At 39.9% G+C, this 21,175-nt stretch overlaps 1 protein-coding gene across 1 annotated transcript in view; it reads right to left on the bottom strand.

Moving 5' to 3' along the window:
* adgrv1 (adhesion G protein-coupled receptor V1) overlaps positions 1–21,175 on the bottom strand; it is a 110,556-nt gene that overhangs the window by 9,413 nt on the left and 79,968 nt on the right. Inside the window, exons 84-86 of the mRNA XM_079450460.1 lie at positions 13,947–14,063; positions 10,274–10,452; positions 7,970–8,127 (exon numbers count right to left, since the gene is read on the bottom strand). Coding sequence (XP_079306586.1) covers positions 7,970–8,127; positions 10,274–10,452; positions 13,947–14,063 — 454 coding nt within the window. The remainder of the gene's footprint in view (positions 1–7,969; positions 8,128–10,273; positions 10,453–13,946; positions 14,064–21,175) is intronic.

Here is a 21,175-nt window from a genome sequence, read left to right on the forward strand (position 1 = left end):
TTTCTATTGGAAAATCTGTAGGCCTACTTTTACTTCGTTACACTGCGTGGCAATCCTTCATTCCTTCATTTAAAGCCATTATGAAATGCGTCATTTATTTTAAGGTTGTCGTCTCTTTTAACTGGGGCATTCCAGAGTGAATGAGTTGATTCTTTTGAAAGCATTAATTGAACAATGGGCAAAACCAGTTCATGATGATTTGTTAGTTTGCAGCATGATCTGAATCGTCTGAGGCGGCTGGTACTCACTCCTCGTAGTGGGAAACATATAAACATGAAGAAATACAAAGATCATTGTATGAAGTGGACATGAATCTATTATCTATCCAACTAAAACTGTCATGCGTCATATTGTTTGCCAGCGATGATAAAGGCCCGCCATATGCTCGACACAGAGACGTGTACTTGCAGAAATATACATTTGAAGAACACAAGGAAAAAAACTTATTGATAGGTGTGTGGTTCACTGTTTACTGGTAGTAAGAGCTTTTCACAACACACAAACCTGACACAACATGAGAAAACTAGATCGTAAACGCAAAACTCTGCAGGTTTACTCTAGTTTGACATTGTCTTTTATACCAAATACGTTGTGTAGGCTACATTGACATTCTAAAAATACAGTCTACTGTAGATGTAATTCACAGAAATGCTTTTCTCTTCTGTGTTTGTCTATTCTTTAGTCTCTGAGTGTATATTGCAAAGATATCTGCTTATAATAATAATAAAAATATGGATTAAAATATATTATACAATATATTGATATAACATATTTTAATGGCATTAATATCAATATCATTAATGATAACTTGTACTTTTAATTAATGCCATTAAAAACTTGTACTTTTAACATGAGCAACAATTTCTCTAGTTACTTCTACTATTACTTGAGTAAAGATTTAATGAGGGAACAAACAGGTACAGCTACAGAATGGAGAACAGACCGACTCATCATCCATCACGTTCCTCTTTATTACAGAACAGGGATGCAGGCTTTGTCAGGCACTCATTGTTAGAACGGCAGAAGCATAGCCCTGCATTTTCCTTTGTTAAAAATGCTTTCAGCCTTTATTTAACATGAACCTCAATGCAGCTTTAATCTGCTCACAAAAGATCCCTGTAAAAATGGAAATTTACCAAACAAATAGCAATAAAATAATAATATCCTTTTTATCGGCTAAAATTAATTCGACAATTACGGCTTATACATTAAAATATTTTATTCAACACAGAAAATTATTAAACGCTCACTTTTATCAGTTTTAATTTACATTTTTGCTTTGCCAATAAAACCAGTTACAAAAGAAGTCAAAGCAGGATTAACCACAGTGTTGAAAAGTATCACACTGACTGTTTGGAACATGATGAACACAGACAAGCAGAGTAATAAAAACTGTGCCGTTTTAACAAATATCAGAATGCATGCAATGCCCCCATCCATTAGACTAAATGACTGTGAAGAGAATCTGTGCAATCCAATAAACGGCTTCCATTAGGGACAACACTAGCTGTTACATACTGTTCTGCATCTTTAGAAGCAACATTGTTTGCTCAAGCATTTAATTCATTAGCATTGGCTGGTACATGTTGAAGGTCCTTTATCATAAAATCAAAACTGACACCGCAGTGCTCAATTTATATTTATTTGTTTTTATTTGCACAAGTCATTTTTAATAAAAAAAACTTTCCTTTTCTATGACATATCTTCTTTGAATGACACTATGTCAATTGGGACTTTATTGACTAATTGTCTCATGGCGAAACCGTTCCAGATTCCAATGATCCAATCAATTCCTCAGTTCAGCTTACTTCTTATTCAGTGCTGGATATACATTACAATAACAAAGAAATCACCATGTCAACTTCCATTTCATACCAACCTAAATGTTAATATGGGTCTGTAGAGACCACTAAAGGCAAAGACAAGCATTATCATAAGCCATGCATGAGTGACATTTTTCAGGGGCGTGGCTACTGGCTAGTCTCAGACCAGCCAGCATACCAGGAAATATTGTGAAAGACTTGGCAGAGAAAACTGGGCCACACATTCCTAACTATATAGACAACACAGCACCCAGGTTTACATGCTAGGTTAGCACAAAAGTGTTATTATTATTCCGTCCACCTGCTTCGCTTTACCTTCTCTTTCTATTTGCCTTTCTTTCTTGCCCATTTGGAGTTACTTTAAAAAGCCTCCCCACCGCTCAAAAACCATCAAGTTATCTATTTCATACTGATTAAAATTTATCAGTAGAACAAAACTGATAACCCCTTAATCCCTTAGTTATGCTTTATTTTAAATCTGCTTTTAGCATGTCCTGATATATATATATATATATATATATATATATATATATATATATATATATATGCCTTTTGCTCCCTCCTCTCCCTGACTGCCTTTGCGTTCCATCTCTGTAAGCACATTCCATGCTGTGGTCTGGGCCTAGCTGCCTTAAGGCCTTGAAACACCAAACTGACGATCAGACGTCTGGCAATGTCAGGTGGTTTTTAAGGGTCGGTTGGACTTAGTTTTGTTGGTGTGTTCTGCACAGTTTCCTTTAGTCACACATTAAAGGGATAGTTCACCCAAAAATGAAAATTCTGTCATCATTTACTAACCCTCAGGTGGTTCCAAACCTGTATAGACTGTATAGATATTTAGAAGAATGTCAGTAATTAAACAGATCTCATCCCTCTCTGACTCCCTTATCCCTTAGTATTTATTTTCCTTACTACTTTTCCTTAGAGGATCCACGGCACGGCATGCAGAGGACGAGATTTCGTTTGCAACATCGGGTGGCGATTTCCTGACCCGATCAGATGCTGAGGTCTCCCTGCAGCTCCTGGCTACGGCCGGTCGAGCTCAGGCTGAGGCTGACGTGGAAATCAGGTGGCTCCCCGCGAACAGAGGTTTCAACGGAGGACATCAACTCCCTGCCAGGGAGAAGCTGGCAGGAGCCTCCCGGGGAGACCCAGGAAATCAGGTGCAGCTCCATCCACGCTGCATGGGACGGGTCCTTGCCACGTCCCACATCCTTCTCAGGGCCTGGTGCCCACTTGGACTCCAGGAGAGCTTCCTTCTCCCTGGGTGCCCACAACATGCAACAGTCTCAATTCGACGTTGTGACATGCCACAGCCTCAATTCGACGTTGTGACATGCCACTTCCGCAGCCCTCCGCACTCTCCACACGACGCTGCGTATGGCAGCGCAGAGGTAAGTCAGCAGACCCGCTCGCCCCCCCAGGGCCTTGACCCTGGCAGGACAGCCGTGCTGCCACCACAGAACCTCCCCCCAACGTGGGCAATAAAGCAGATCTCCCTGCTAGTTCCTCCGATGTCTGGGGGCCTGATCACAGCTCCAGGCGTACTTCGTGCCTCGATTTTCCAGCAGACCGTTTCTTCGGTTTTCTTCGCCTTCAAGGGTCGAGCATACCAGTACAGCCTCCTCCCTCTTGGTCTGGCCCTGCCTCCCTGTGCCTTCACGAAGGTCACGGAGGCTGCCTCACTCCCCCCGGGAGCAGGGCGTGCGTATCCTAACTATCTTAACGACTGAAATATCTTGGCACTAGTTGGATCTGTGGCCTACGCACAGGGACCTTGTGCCAATTGGGCCTATGGGTCACCCAGGACAAGAGCATGCTCTCCCCTGTCGGAGCGTCTCTTTTCCAGGTGTGGGACTAGACTCTGTTACCATGCAACATGCCTGACGAGAGTGTGCCCAGTCGATGCAGCAGTCAGCGTTCGCCCTGAAACACTCAGAGGCTCCTGGGGCATATAGCGTCCTTGTCTGCAAATTGGTGCATATGAGACCACTTCAGCATTGGCTTCAGAGTCAAGTTCCCCAGAGCTCGTGGCACACCGGCACAATGCATGTTCCTATGACGTCTGTCTGCCGACGCAACCTAGCCCCTCAGACAGACATGTCTCACGGTGTTCAACCGTCAGGCAGTGTCGGGGCGCTGGACGGGCCCCCACCTGCAGTGGCAATCCAATTGCCTCGAGTTGCTGACAGCTTGCCCCGCGATATAGAGGCCCCTACCTCTCATTTAGCACAGGCACATGCTGCAAACAGCATGGCTGCCCTTGCGTACGTCAACCGTCAGGTGCTGTTTGTTCATGGCAGTTGTCGCAACTCGCCCGACGTCTCCTCTGGAGTAGGACAGCCGATGTGCGATCAGACAGCCGATGTGCTCTCTCGACAGGTTGCTCCGGGAGTTGGTGACTCCATCCCTGTGGTCCAGCTCATCGGTAGCAGTGCGGGCCAGCAGGCGCTCCCCAGGGAGGAAGTCCCAACCCTTTCCCTGTCATGTCCAGTACGCGCACTCTGCACCTCTACTCGGACCGAACAAAGAGCTCTTGCTCTGAGCAGGTCTTTGTTGGTGTCAGGGGACAGCAGGGAGGTTGTCTCCAAACAGAGACTGGCACACTGGATCGTGGACGCCATCCCTTGGCTTACCGATCTCAGCCCCCTACCCACTGTAGTGACGCTCACTCCGCCGGGGTGAAGCCTCCTCGTGGGCACTGGCTCAGAGCGCCTCTCTGTCAGACATCTGCAGAGCTGCGGGTTGGGCTGCATCCAGCCTCTTTCGCACGGGCGTCAAACCTGTGTCGGACTGGGTCTTGAGTGAGACCGACGGTGGCTGGGCGAGAGAATGCACAAATTGCGGGAGTGGGAGTGTATCACTAAATTTGTAGGAGCGGGCGGGATTGGTCAGAAATTAAATGCGAGCGGGATTATGAAATCAGTCCCGCACAGGACTTTAGTATGTTCTTCCTACTGTCATATGTACCAACCGAATATAAAAATAAGGTGTTATTATAAGACGTGGTCCATAAAGAACATCTCTGTTTATACACGTGACACCAACTATAACCAGCTAAACCTGAATTAAGTGCTTCTTGTTTTTTAAGTGAAGACCCTCAGCATGACAAGGCAAGCTCTTAGGGTCTCTAGAGACAAACAGCTTCTAATGTGAGGCTGCACTCTGGCTCCCTTACAAGATGCCAAAGCAGCTGTCACAACACTGAGCTGTGGTTCAGCTCAGAGGATGAAAGACATAGCCTCCTCCCTCTTGCTTTAACACCCGTCTAGCCAACAGATTCAACTGAAGAAAGAACAAACGTTTCAGATGGACACAGATGAAGAAGACAGTTTGGATAAAGAGATGAAAGAACGAGAGAGGCAGGAAGAACTGAGATCTTCCAGTAAGTAATCTGCAGGAACACCAGAGGGGTCCAACAAGTTGGAGAGAATAATAAACAAGGGCTTAGATGGCAGTACAAACAAGATCAACAGGCTGGATCCAAACATTCAATATCCTTTTGTGTGTGTACGTATGTGTGTGGGTGACATTTGGACATCCTGCTCCTTCCTCTGAACTGTGGGGAGCGTGTTTGGCGTCACACCAGAACTCTGACCAGACGTTCAATACAACATGTTCTCAAGCAACTGGAACCTCTCTAGGGAGAGTTTATATCTGATTCTAGTGTTAAGCTTTACATAGAGGTTGGACAAACTCGACAATAGTTTTAGGAACCCAGAATATCTGGTTTACCTATCTGCTCTATGACAATATTGTATTTATTCAAACTTCTACTCTTTCAAACTTTATCTTTTATTTGTACTTGATATAGAAAGCAACTTAAGAAATATTATGATTGCAAAAGTGGAACAGAACCTGTATTTGAGGTAACCAGAAATGTAATGTTGAAAAGTTTTCTTCATGGGAACTGACTATTGTTTCATTTTTCATGGGAACTAACTATTCTGGCTCTCTCTACTTTTTTCACTCCCACACAGATCTTCTTGAACATATTGTTTCGAATTTAACATGCCCAGTGCCAACAACAGCCCAGCCCAGTTAAGACAGATGTCCCAGATAAAACAGCTGCATGTTTCTGCATTTCCTATGAAATGGGTTTATTGAATAACACTAGGGGTGTCCTCGACAAAGGATTTATATAGTCAAATCGCCCTTTGGAGGATTTTGGGGGTGCATATACAAAGTTTATAATTGTATTAACTGACAAACTGTAAAATATTAGATTAGTTGAGACAGCCCTCTGTTATGAACATTAAATTCTTGTTTATTAAGGTCCACAGAATTGTATTTATAACCTGTGTATTTAATTTCTGTCAAAACTTAATTTAACATTTACAATGATTTAGATGATCCATTAAATTGTGAATCATTGCTACATCACGCACCATGCACAAAACCGAGTTTATTGCTTGAATTTGAATACAGTTCTATAATTTTTGTTTAATTTGTAAATCAGGGCTTTCTTTACAAACACCTCATTATGACTTTTCAAAAGACCACCGGACAAGAAGCACCTTGCAGGTATCGCGCACCGGACGTGTAAATTATGCATGCTAAGTCAAGTCCTGATGCAGGACGGGCCAGATATAACTTTATTTGTATTCTGTTTTCCGGGCTCTTAAATGCAGTAAAGCAGTGCGCGACTGGGTGCTGCAGAAAGAAAACACAGTCGCACACAGACACAGATTTCTGTGCGTCTGCGAATGGGGTTACTACATTGCATATAGACACTGACAAAAAGGTAAATTGTTTCTTGAACTTGAGATTTGGGCATGACATACTGTAGTGCCGTTCATGAACACCAGAAGAGCCGCATACTGGCCGGTCAACCTATGTGCCCCGACCCAATTTAGACCTTGGGGCCAGTCATAACATTATAATAGAAAAGGTTTTCATTTTAAAAATTTTAATGGCAGACATTAAAACAAATAATAACTAAATTGCTGCCAAATCCTATAATTTCAAAGGTTTATTTATTTACACTATCACATTACCCCTACAGTGGATAATATGTGAACCACTATAGTACTCAAGATCACATTCACTTGCCTTGTTAACCCTGAGAAATTGTGGTAAATGTCTCTTCATAAGTTTCTGAGCCTGAATGTACTTCAAACCATTTTAAGGCACTTGGACATGGTTACATAAAGTCTGGAGCTTTTAGCAAAACAGCAAGCTTGAGTGTGTGCTTAAGAGCTTACAAAGATGCTAAAAGCGTGTGTTGGAAGTAGTCATCCTCAACTGCACGCTTGGCTCTCTGTCTCAATCTGGATAGCATTAAGATCCCAGAGCCGGGATCCTGGAGCGTGGACTAAACACTCATTTTCTGATTGTTAACAGGCCAACATTCCTAGAACCGTTTATAACTTTTTCTTAGTCAGCAATAAAAACATCTGACTAAAAGTTTGGCGCATTATGCATTTTACTCCAATTTGCTGCAACTTAAAAAAAGAGAGAGTGGGAGTTCTACAGTGAGGTCAGTGTGAGTAAAGGGTGGGCTGACTGTGCAGCTCTTTGTAATAAAGTTGAGTGGTTTAGGATTAGCCCTGTGTGCTGTGAGCGTGCTGGCACACAATGAGGAAAGCTAACATTGCACATGGCTACCCTTGCTGACCACCCACACACACAACGTACAGCATAATACCACCATTTAACAATCCTGGACAGAAGCTTTGGGTAAACAATGAAACTAGCATGCTAGATTAAATCCGTAAAAAGCATTATTTTACCATGCTGATTTTGGTTGGAAGATGTTAATGTCAAACTTTTAAACAATGGTGCAGTTTAAACCTGAAGGTTTATTATAACACTTAATAGGTACTAGGCTACTTAAGGTGTTCTGATTCCTATCAAGAGCTGTAATCGTACTGGAAACATGACAAACAGCACTTATGTACTCAGGGGAGTGGCAGAGCAGGTTACAGTTAAAGACAACAAAGAAAAAAAATCTTTGGCAGAGAGGATATGCTTAGATATAATGAGAATTTACACAGGAAGGCACCTTCCCTTAGTTTACTTTCAGTTTCACCTTTTTATCAGTTGTTTACTCCAAAAGCACAATTTTCCTGTAACACGTTCTTTGCATTTAAAAAAAGCATGTTACCTGAAGGGCAATTCTTTTTGTGTAATACACACATACACACCTGAGCTGTTAGTCCGGCCTCTGTAGATATCATCATAAGCTTTCCACTGCTGAGTGACCTGATATGCATGGATGAGGATCACCAGGACCCCCACAATGCAGATAAGTGGAACCAGCGCAGCCGTACAAAGAGCAGCATACACATTTGGAATAAAGCACCTTCAGAGAAAAAAATTAAGAAAAAACTGTTGCACAAGAAACAGCAATGTTGGTACCATTTATGGTTTATGTGTTACATATTGAATACAGTATATTCGTTATCTTCAGATATTTGTAAAAAATGGAAATGGGCCTTAGCTTCACACATACAGTAAATAGTACAAGACAATTTGACTTTCAAATTTATACATATATTAAACATACAGGTTAAGTTAGGGGGGGTCCGACGGCATAAGATTTTGCGGCTGTGTTGGGAATGAGTTACAGATGAGTACAAAGGTTTAAAATAATTCCTCATGATGTCCTTGTAAAGCTGTCTGAATTTCCTGATGGGTCACTAAGACTGACAGCAGACAAATATCGAGTGTGATTTTCTTACTTCTCTATCTGAGGAATTTTTTCCAGTACGTTTTTGTTTTTTCCCGACAGAATTATAAAGTGTCTGGCTGGTATTTGCAATGAGAAAGCTTTGGGAAACTCAGTCCAGGGTTGTCTTGTTATGACGTGATCTGTTTCAAAATATTCGTCAGTTGCATTCTGTTCACACAGACCAGGCATCTCTCTGACCAGTCAAACAGGAGAAACAAACACAACCCACACTCATTTCATAGGGAAGAAATGGCACAGTGTAGCCATAATAGAATTCAAAGCACGTGAAAAACAAATACACATTTTTCACTTGCCTTTATCTGACTGGAGCTTTGAAACATTGGCTGGTGTAGCAAAAATCTTTACTGTTTTACACATACAGAACTGCACAGTTTCAAGTTATTTTAAACAGAACAGAACAACACAAAGCCAATTATAGTATCCATTTATTTTAGTGGATATCCATATAATTTGTTTTACCAACTTTATATTAAGCCCCAAGAAGCAGTGTGTTACAGGGTATTTTATAACAGATAAGGGGCGTTGTAAGGCACAACATGAAGTGGAGATACCAAGATACTAAACCTTAGCTTTGCGACCTGCCTAACAGCGCCCTGTTATAAAAAGCCAAGGATTGACACTAAGTCTTTTCTCTTTATAAACAGGGCCTTATCATTTAAACTCACCTACTGAGTCACCATAGCAACCATCCATGCCTCCTTTCCAGCCTCTCTAGAAGTTCTTTGACTTTTGAAATTTGACTGTTTCTCAGCTCCGGTGGCATTATGGGATAGAGATCTCCATATATGATCATGTAGCTCCACCAGAGTGACAGTCAGCTTCTTAGTCACCACTCGAACCAAGACTCTTCTCCATCGATTGCTCAGTTTGGACAAGAGGTCAGCTCAAGTAAGAGATTTGGTTGTTACAAACTTCTTGCATTTATCATTAATGGAAGCTACAGGCTTCTGAAAACCTTCAATAGAGCATATTTATATGTGTAGTCTTCCCCAGATCTGTATCTTGTTAGAGTCTTGTCTCAGAGCTTTACTGGCCGTTCTTTTGACTTTATGGCTTGGTTTTTGCTATGATATGCATTTCCAGCAGTTAGACCTTTTATTTAAAGTTGTGTGCTTTTCCAAATTATACTTATGAAATATAATTTTCCACAGATGTTAAATTTAAAGAGTTCCAGAAATCATTGTAAATTATATGTAATTATTCAAGTTTTTTATTTGTAGTAACAAATCAGTTTTTTGTTTATTCAATATGGATTATGGCGTGTAGTTTAACACAAAGCAACAACATAAAAAACTTGAAAATGAAAGGGTATGAATACATTTGCAAGCCGATGTACTGTATTTAGCATGGAAGTAGGTGAGTTCTGATGCAGGGTTAGTCTAAATCTGGGTATATGACTCCTCCCTAGAACAGCTGAGTGGCTAAAGCCCTATGGAGCGAGAAAAGGCAAGAGCTGCTCTGCCCTCAGAATGACATCATTTGTTTGTCTTTTTGGAGAGAAGGCTGTTTGCCTTTCATGACTCAATTGGGAGTTTACTAAGTGGCATTTAGAGACAGTGTGAAGTATTCTCAGCTTTCTGTTATCGCTGCAGGTAGGGCTGGGGCGAAACGTGAACGTATGCACAGTCACAGCTTGTGACCTCATGAACACAAAGGCTAAAAATAGCCTCTCCCCAACTTACAAAATACATCCAGGCCACCTACAGAGTAAAAAGGGAGTGAGAGAAAAATTAACTTGTGATATAGGCATACTCACAGATCTCCTTGCACCAGGCCATAAACACTGTGAATACTCCATCCATAACCTCCCAGAAGGACTATGACCAGGATGATAATGACCAGAGTAGGAAGCCCCCAGCCGAGCAGGAAGTAGAGAAGATAGCGTCTCTCTGTATGCTCATCATTCATCACCAATATCTGCCAAAAATTGATGGCCTGGGAAAGACAAGAGAATGTTACTAAATACATAAGAAACACCATGATCATATATTGAATTAAGGTTAATTTTTGCTACTTGAAGTGAGAAAGAACAAGTTTACTAAACCGGGCAAAATAACACGATTTCAAAAAAGCGCAGATGGGAAAGGACATTTCTATGGGTGATTTACTAACAAGGCACACATTAAAAGACACTGGCGCAATATCTCATTCCCATTATGATCAACTCAATCTAGTAAAAGTTGTGCAATTTTGAGACAAATACCAGTACAATTCGCTCTCATCCCATAAAGTTTGCGTCTGAAGAGGAATCTCCTACAAATGCACATGCAAACAGTGCTAATTTTCACTGCGTGTCTTTAGTAAATAATGACAGTAGTTTTTTACGGCCAACAAAGGGGTTTGCACTGCTGCAAGCTATTTGTAAATCTGGCCCTTATTACATTTACATTAAGGCATTTGGCAGACGCTTTTATCCATCCAACATAGCATTATCCTATACATTTTACATAGGTATCTGCAATCCCCTGGGATCCAACCCACAACCTTGCCTTGTTAACGCAATGCTCTTACCACTGAGCTACAGGAAAGCTTATCAAGTTCAAACAATTGAACTTTTCAAACTTAAGTTATCTGGTTTGATGCATCTAACTTCAAAAAAGACTAAGATTAAGAAAATGATGCCTGCAGTAAAGAAAAAAACTTCAGTTAGTTCAGTCGATACACTCCCCCAAGGTTCTTATTGTATCATACGTGGTAAGTGAAACTGAGTCACATGTCTGTGTTTTGTTGGTAATTGGCGCATATGTGCATAAGGTAAACTAACACAAACTTATAGTGAATAGACAGATATGCAAGAATAAGGCGATGATGTATTGTGTTCTCATGCTTTAGTTCCGCCCAGTGCACTCCTTCACACTTATTTTTTAGTAGGTCTGTTTCTTCATGTTCGTGAAATAAACTCCAATAGCAACTCTGGAGGTGAAGTTCATGTGTTCATGTCCCTATACAGCGCAGGCGCAGACAAATTCATGAGCATTACGTGTGTAGAACGTTAAACTGTGCCGTTAATTCAGGATTCGGCATCCACTTGTCCACATCTAGTTTTATGTGCCGGAAAACAAGTTTCACTCGCAAAATAGACTAAAACTAAGTAAAATAGCAGTTCACCATGTCAATAAGCTATCACTTATTTATCAGCAAGAGAAATACGTGCAAGTGTGTGGACAGATTAAAATGCGTGTGTAACGTACAGAGTTTAGCAGGCTGTGTGTTAGTAATAAAGGTCCGTGTGGAAACGCAGTGCTCTGTGTTTACTGTAGTTCAATGGATTAAACAAAGCTTCGAAGCAACAAAAATTGCCTCAATGATTTTTTCTATTCAAATTACCTGAGTTACTCAAGTAATCATTTATGCAGTAATACTCTATAGAATACTCAAGAATAATATAAGATTGGCAGAAACTGCGTGTGTTACCTCCACTTTGACTCTATAAATTTACAAGAATTGCATACATTTTAATTTGCTATGTCGGAATCTAAGATAAGAGAGGAAAAAATAGATAAGCTAGCAATGTGTTGTATTAGCGTTAGGGTAACTGAACACTCTAGGAGGAGGTTGGCACCAGGCCATAACGATTTGCTCTCATATAGATCTGAGGCTTCAACTATGCCAGGATAGGGATTCTGTGGTATCCATCGAATTGCAATTTTAGCACAGGCTGATACACAAGTACTGTACGTAGGAAAGAATTCTGAGTTCACTGATATCTTTAAGAGGTCTTTCAAAATGAAGAGAGGGATTTCATATTTTCAGGGTGTTTCCCAAGATAGGCTCCAGCACTTTCTGTAACTCCAATACGACAACAGGACAAGCCCTCTAAAGAATAGAAAACTAAGTAATAAATACTAAAAAAGTCTTAATAATCAGTCATTTAATGTTTAAAGGTACAATCTGAAACGTTTGCCTCTATCACATCTCTGTATAAACATAAACCCTGTTTTTATGTCAAATTATAAATCATTATTATAAGCTTACTGTTGCTAATCGATGTAAGGTAAGGAGACAGTTTTGAATATTGTTATTTAATTTACAGATTTTTTATGATCTGTATTTTGCTTAATAAGGCACATATTGCCCACATTTGACCTAAACTTAATTTGCCAGCTAAACGGTTTTGTGATAAAGACAAACACATGTTCAAATTCTTTCCATGAGGCAAATACTTTCCAGTCTGAATCACAATTTGCCTTCCCCAACCCAAGAATATTGCAATTGGTTCCATGTGCGTATTCACAAAATCACACCCTCATCTGAACCTAAACACACACACATACAGACAGTTTACCCTACAGTCTAATGACTTATGAATTTGACCCATTCTCAAAGTTCAGTAAACACAATTTTCTTGGCTCTTAAACCATTTGTGTAATTAACAACTAGCGTTTTGTACATTCTCTTGCATAGTCCCAATTGAGATTACTTTCTTTATGTAAACAGCTAAATCCCTGGTGTTTTCTTTTTCAACGTCATTGACGAAAACAACCTAATCCCGTTATGTGAGGAAAACATTTCAAAACGTTCAATGTAGGTAAGAGGTTCCTCTTGGGTCAGTGATCGGGTCCATGCACTGTATAGACTGAAAAGCAAAATTCCCCTTGGTCCCTGCTGTTTGTTTTCTGTTGGAGTCTTAATGGGATTAAATGTTCTTTTTTCCTTTCACTGATCATGTTCTGGCCAAATCTTGTTTCTGGTTTTTAAGGCCTTACAGAACAAATTTTCCTTCACAACTACGAATGAGCAGACTTCCAGAGGCAGGCTGCTATACTTAGAAGGGATTAGCTCACAAAGGCAAAGGGCCATAGAGCAGGCTAAAGGATAAAAGGTCCAGCAAGATATATGTTCAGCAGGTTGCTTAACAATTATTATAGACACGCTGGAACATCTGCCTGCAGAAGTTGAAGTACACGAAGAACAACATGTCCTGTAGCTGGAACATGCAGCATGCCATGCCAAAGAAATATTTGGAGCTGATAAAACATGATTATGGAAACTATTTTACAATTTGTTAAAAGCCCTATGTAGATATAAATCGAACCGATTATGGTCAAAAATGAATGTACACAGATTATTGTCAAAAGTGAATGTACACAATGTATAAAATTCATTTCACTTTGAAATGGTGTTTATCACGTAGGCTATCATTTGATTTCACTGGCTGAAAGAGATGATAAGATTATTTTTATGTTTTTGAATGGGTGTCTGAAAAAATACGAATACGAAATACGAATAGTTCCGATAAGACTTGCATCCTTATCATACTCACAAAAACCGTCTTGGTATTTGCACTGAATTGCATTTTATTTGATTTTATTCTACTTTATTTTACATACATAGGAGGTTGTGTGTTGTTGACGCAACTGCAAAATGTGTACATATTTAAAATGTGTGACCTGTGGTCAAATGCAAATACACTATGCACTAAAAAATACCTGTATGAGCATCCAGCTAAACTGGCTCAGGTGAAAGTAATGGAAGAATAAACCAAGAGTAGCACAGCTGTCCTCTGAGAACATCCTCCCTCGGAAGGCAGACACCAGGAAACAAATCTGAGAAACACAGAATAGCACAAATATCAACAGGAGCCCAGGCTCCTCATACAGTTAGTACACGCTCAGCAGAAAACATATACTTGTTTACCATCCTTCTGTACTCAGCAGTGCATCAATTATTCATACTTGTAATTTTTTCATGCATCTTTTAAGAGCTGACAGTGTCAGATACATCACGACCAGAATGACATCACACGGCAGAATGGACAGCCACAAAAAGTCACACAATACTGAACACGTTTTTCATCAAAAGTAAATAAAGTCAACAGGTTTCTGTGAGTGTTCAGGTTTAGAGTTAATTTATACATAAATAAATATAATTAAATATTTAAATAAAATGTGTTCATACTGTACCATCATAATATAACAAACACTGTACACTTTGTGGAAGGTTCTTATACAGTGTGTGTACATTGGCCGTATCTCAATTCCAAGAACGCAAAAAATGGACTTGCAAGGCAGCCTAGAAAGAACGAACTTGGACATATGGTCGCAGTGACTTTTGGGACTTCAAGCATGTTCCGTGTACGCGCAAGGCTCCATTCGATGCAGCCTTGATATTGTGAACACATTCGGGTACTTTTTATGCATTCTAAGTTCTTGTGTTATTGAGTATTGGAACAGACTTTGACAGTTATTGATGACATAGAGGGAGAACACAAGGACACAAGACCGCTGAAGAACGCATATTGAGAAGAGGCCAAATCTTAAAGCATGAATGCTTATGCATTTGCTTAATCAGAAAAAACTCCAACACACATCTTAACTGACAATAAAAAATCCATCAAAGTGTATTTCCTCTGGTTAACCTTGTGGGACTGAATGGTTGCTGCCTTGGCTCGCATCTGTTTTCACATAACAGTGGGCATAGAGCCAATTCCCTGTGAACAAGCAAAGAACACAGCAAGACAGTCAGAGCGTGAAAGAGAGTACTACAGAGTTTCAGATCTATTTAACTACTAATAACCACACGTTATCATGTTTCCAATGCATGTGTAATAAGAATCAGACGCTTTGACAAGATATCATAAAATGTCAATACAGTGAAGTTTGCACTCCTATTTTAGGAGTCTTTCAAAATCTTTCCTATAGGCTAGTTGAATCTGACCCCAACAACATTTCATTTTATGCCACAGATGCATTGGAATTCACTAGCATAGATATTTGCATATCTAGTCCGAATGTTAATGCCTGTGTGTGCACCGGTCTCGTATCACGGAGGAGACTGGGAGCATAAGAGGACGAGCGACCGGACCGTCAGTGAGAGAGGACCAGGCCTGGCTTTTATGTTGTGGTTTGTGTGAGTCGCCGGCAGTAGCTCGGTGCACAACCGGTACAGGCGTTTATATGCATATCTGCTTAGCAGGTTTTGCTTTAAGGGCATTCCCCGAGAAAAGAAAAACATTTCACACTTTCACATCAACTTCCTTGTTATCAGCTTATTAAGCATAATCGGGGTAAGACTGTGCATGTAAACGCACTCAATGAAAACCTTATGAAATGTAAACAAATGGGTAGTTCAACCCTGTCTGTGACCTAACAGACCTACATTTGTGGAACTACACACAGAAAAAATAAAAATTGGCTGCACAACCTCATGTGAAAGGCACTAGGTAATGCTACATGAACACCGTGACCTTTTCAATGCAAACAAAACAGTGCCTTTCTAGCTAAACTAAGAATCCCCGCTGGAAAACCCAAATGAAGCGGTTTGTAAGGAAACTTGGCTTCTGGAAAACCCATCCTTTATGATGAGTCAAAGGAAATATGGTGTTAAATGAGGTACTGTTGGCATACAAGTAAAAATCTTTGCGAGTGGCGTGAGAGGGTGGTGCTGGGACAGGAAGGAATAGTGGGCTGGGACATCCATGGTGTGCAGTGTCCATCAGGTACATGCTGGGACGTGGAATTGTGGGTAGTCGTGAACTGGCAAAGAGATATTCGTATGCTGCCAAAAAGCATGTGTGCTTCTTAGCAGGGTAGTGGTACAGTCTCAGATACAAACAAGCCAGTGGCTCTCCAAGGATTTTTTTTGTGGGGTGGCCAAATAGAGCCAGTATAAAAAATGGTGATTACCACAATAAAATACAAAGTTGGGCATTTAGTATGCCTACATGTAATAGGAGACAACAGTTTTGGCATTTCTATTAATACTGAGAGCATACTGACGTTTTTACTATTTAGACCCAAAGAGAAAAGTTTCAGTGGATGAATAGGACGTGCATGCTGTGGTATTGCGGCATCACAGGTAAAGAAGAGGGGACAGATCGTATTCTACAGCACAAATAACACATTATACAAGTTTATCTTATTTTTAACGGTGCTCTGTCAATGTCCATGTTAATAAAATGATTAAATAATATTTTCTTAAAACCTACATTTTCTTTGCTCAAAGACAGATAATTGCCTGTATGGAGGTAACTGAACAGAATTAATAAAGTTTATTTTTGAATTACAAAAAAACATTTTTGGGGTGTGTATGCACTTTAAACAGGATTAGCATCACGCAAAGTTCAGAGGGAAAACCCAAAAAAGCAGATTATGGGCACTATAGACGGTTTAAAAGCAACAACATAAACAAACATTACTGCACATGTCACAGACTGCCACGGACGCGAGACTAATGATAAAGTATTATTTATTAACTATAATAACTATGACAACCAAGTAAATATGAGACAGGACAATGAACAGAGGAACACATTGAGAATATATACAAAGTCCAGGAGAGGAGGGAACGGCTGACAGCTGCGTTGATTACAGACAAGACACAGGTGCGGGTGCGTGGAGGAGTGTGGGTAATGAAGTCCGAGGGGCAAACACAGGGATAGACAGAGGGGAACCATGACAACGCATGTGCGTGGACTGCCCTTAACTTCCGGTACACATTCACAAATAAAAGAGTGCCTGTAGATTATTTCTAAAATCAAGCAAAATAAACCGAGAAGAACCGTTGGCTAAATTTGCCTCTCCAATATTTTGGATTTAGACTACGATACCAAGCTTAACCGCTAGATGTCAATGTCCCATATGGTTTCTTAAAAATGCGTCAAAACTACAGGACCCATTTCACAATTTATTTTTATAATACAACAAAATTTAACAAATTGTTTAATTTGTTCATGCATTCTGACTTCTTTACAATGTTAAACGTGCTGGCTTCTCATGCTTGGCATGGTCAACTTGTCAAAAAACGAGTGGGACGCATGACATAGAAATTCTGTGGTTTTCTGGTTTCAGAAAGTATTTTGCAAACATTAATCCCTTTCAACAATTTTCATGGAAACCCGCGAGCGTGATGTAAGAACACGCCCATGCATCAACCAGAGAGCGCTGTTTTCGGAAATAATGGTACAGTTGTCTTTTATTAATGTGATCAAACTAAAGACTCTTCAAAGATACGATCATATTCTGTGGCCCTATGTAGCCTTTCAGTACATTCATTTAAGCCCATAACACACAGTAGATGTAAACAGACAAATGCAATTTGATATGCGGTGTGTTTATAGAACAGATGTACTGCACTGCTGTGCACCATAAACAGTACGGGTGTAAACAAAACATGTTTCCAATAATATCCCTTATCTCACAACATCAAAAATAAAAACTCCACTGTTTCAAACCTGCATTTATCGTAATGCATTTATTATACCTTAAATGAGAAATAATAAATCTATATAATACTGGTTATACACAGCCTACTCTATTATTGTTATTATTAGTAGTAGTAGTACTGTATATTCAGCACTGTCAAAATGTTCTTTAAGGTCAACTGATTCTTGTTGAGACATAGAATCTGAGTGTCAGACACTTAAAGCTGTAGCAAGTCCTGTCATTAGAAAGCTTTATCAGCTTTCTAATGAAAGAACTGGATTAATGCCAGGCCTTCTCACAAACCCAATGTCCTATCTGACCTGATTCACAGACAGCCTTTAGCTACTGTATTCCATTGTACTTTTTTACATATATTTTGTATATACCCCACAATTTGTTCGTTGTTTCTTCTTGATGTAATAAAATAAGAAACGTAGTTATGTTTATGCTTACAAAACAAGTACAAGGCGGTGGTGTGATACATTTGTATGCACACAAAAACAAGTCATTTCATGCCAATATGAACCCGTAAGACTTTCTTTATTGAATTCTTTTGTCTGAACAATGATGAGTTACCTCATGAGCAAAATAGCTTAAGATTTCATATTTTCACAAATGTAGACGTCATAACGTATGCTTTTTACAAAAAAACTTTGCAGCATGGTCTGTACGCATCCAACGACACTCAAAAGCATGTCGTCCTACTCTCCATTGGCGTGCCTTCGAGTGCTACTATATATAGATACTGTGTTTTTTTCACAAACGCACCTCCCCCCATTCACAGCACAGACTATACAGGAGTCAAGCAGTTTCTGGCCTGAGGCTGATTTCCACACACATCAGATAGATAGGTAAACAGCTTTGACATGCCTGTGGGCATCTGTACTGTGTGATGCTATAAATGATGGTACTGATGGTAAATGTTTGGATCATAAGTAATGTTGCATTACTATGTTTTATGAACTCGACACAATATCATGCACAATAATATGGTGACCATTAAGTACCATGGTCCTTAATTTAATAGTAAGTACAGGGGTGGTTTCATCTGATGCCATCGAGGTACCCTCACTGTACATTTCTGTAAGCATGTGACCTGGATAAAAATTTAAAAGAGACGAACAAAAGCTTCAAACACGTTTTTCCACAATTGCAAAAGCCATAGGATGGGGAAAACATTCAGACCCTGTATTTACAGTAATAATAAACCAGCTCGTAACAGAACATCTCAGAGGGTCAATATGCTCCTAACAATAATCTCAATGTTCTGATCTGCAGGTGCCACATTAGCCTACTTACAGCACTGGCCAAAATATAAATGGTAAAACATGAGAGATGAGTCACATCAACCACATGGTCATTGCATACAATGTGTCAGTTATAACACCATCCTGATTCTCAAAAGCCCATTCTCTTTTATCCACCCCTTAGTTCCTATACCACCCCCCAATCTAAATGCTACCGGTCTGAACTAGCTGATTCCAGACCCAGCAACACTGTGGGTGTTTCCTCAGATCTTCATTGGAAAGAAAACAAGTGGAAGCCAGAATCACATACAGCTCACAGACATCTCTGTTATAATTCCAACCTTCCGCATTCACTGCCAAACTCACATCCACAATGCCCCGGATGAATGTTTCTTAGCAGGCCTTCCCTAAATATCAGGTCAGGAGGTTTTTTTACAAAGGATTTCATCAGCGAGTGTGCTTGCGGCTCTGGCACATGCTGTGCGTGTGTGTACGTGTTTCAGGTGTGTATCACCCCAGGAAAGGGTGGTGCTAGTGATCCGGTTAGTGGGTCAGTGTGGGAAGGCCACACACCAGATGTGTGACTCACAGGCTTGCATGATCCTCAATGAAAAAACGCTGAGCAAATTATACGAGTGGGCAGCTATTCATACGGAAATCCAAACCGCTTCTAAATAAAGGATTTTGCCATATGCAGCTTGAAATAAGGAAATTAAACTTTGTTGAAATAATCTTGTTACTTTTACTGTTTCCATTGTCAGGTCTCAGATTCTTGCGGACCCTCAGATATTGGGACACAGAGCATTTTTTAAAAGGTAAATAAGTGTTGTTTAACACAACCATTGAGGAATGTTCACCAAAGAATGGCACAGACAATTCTTCATACGTGCAAATCATACATGTGGAAAATGGGCATCCAATGTCCACTTTAGGAAAGCAAAGCTACATTTATTACAATATAAAGTATCACAGTGTCATTAAGGATTAAAATGTTTTATTATGTCTTCTAAGTGACGTAACAAATTGTAAAAGTAAGGCAGTTAGTGATTCTCAGTCTAGCATCTTTTTTTAAACAAAGGTGACATTTATTTGTAGGAAATGTTAGGTTTTAAATGAAAAAACAATGGTATATATAAAAATACTATCAAATAAGCGCATAATAATCATTGAAAGGATAAAGAAAGATATGGAATGACTTCAGAAAATGGTAAGAACAACGTTGGCCGTCCTTTCCAGAACAGTTTTAAGAGAACTACATAACAGAACAGACTGTATTACTCTTATGGGAAAAACAATCCTTGATCTTTGTAAGTGTGTAACGAAACCAAAAGGGGCTTTAATCCTTCAAAGTATGTCTACAGTATACTCTGTAGTGTTGTCCCTAACACAAATCTCCTAGCAACCTCATACTGCTCTTCTTTTCAAAACAACACATGTTATCATCTGTCTTGGCCAGACTACAGCAAACAGAAGTGTTTCAGTGCTGGCTATCATGCTGACAGGGTTAGGTCAAAGCGGACATTGCCATCCAGCCAAAATAAAAGTGAGCATGGGAACAACAGTCCTAAACAGACCTTTACATCTGCACTGATGTCTAAAAAGTAGGTCAGCATCCATTTTTCAGTAAATTCAGCACTCTAAATTATCCCATTATCATAAAAGAATGCCTAAAATAAATAATAATTTATAATAAAATAATCAAATAATAATCTGAAATAGACAACATTTCCCCATGCTTTATTCACTCTCAAGGCATCTTAAGTGAATGTGACTTTCTTCTTGAAGAACATTGCAGTCGGATTTATTATACCACGTATGCTTCAACTTCCAAGCGGTAGAATGGGAGTGAATGGGGGGGGTTAAAACTCCAAAACGTAAATGAATCGATCAATGAGCGGCTCGACACGGCTCCATGGTCTTAACAAAGGTCTTCTGAAGCGAATCGATGCGTTTTTTTAAGAGAAATATCCATATTGACGCTATTAACGATAATGTCTGGCATTCGCTGCAGGCGAGCAAGGCGCTTGTTTTTTCGGCAAATGACGGACCACTTTATTATACGACATTGCTTGTAAGTAAAAGTATACGTGGTATTATAACTCCGACTACATTATTCTTAAAGAAGAAAGTCACATTCACTTAGGATGCCTTGAGGGTGACTAAACCATGGGGAAAGCCTGAAGTATCCCTTTAAGGCATTCCTTGTGAAGAACTTTTAGCCATAACTGCTAAAAACTGCATCTCGCACACTCGACAAGCAAGAATCAA

Source organism: Barbatula barbatula (genome assembly GCF_947034865.1).
Source record: "Barbatula barbatula genome assembly, chromosome: 2".
Taxonomy (NCBI): domain Eukaryota; kingdom Metazoa; phylum Chordata; class Actinopteri; order Cypriniformes; family Nemacheilidae; genus Barbatula; species Barbatula barbatula.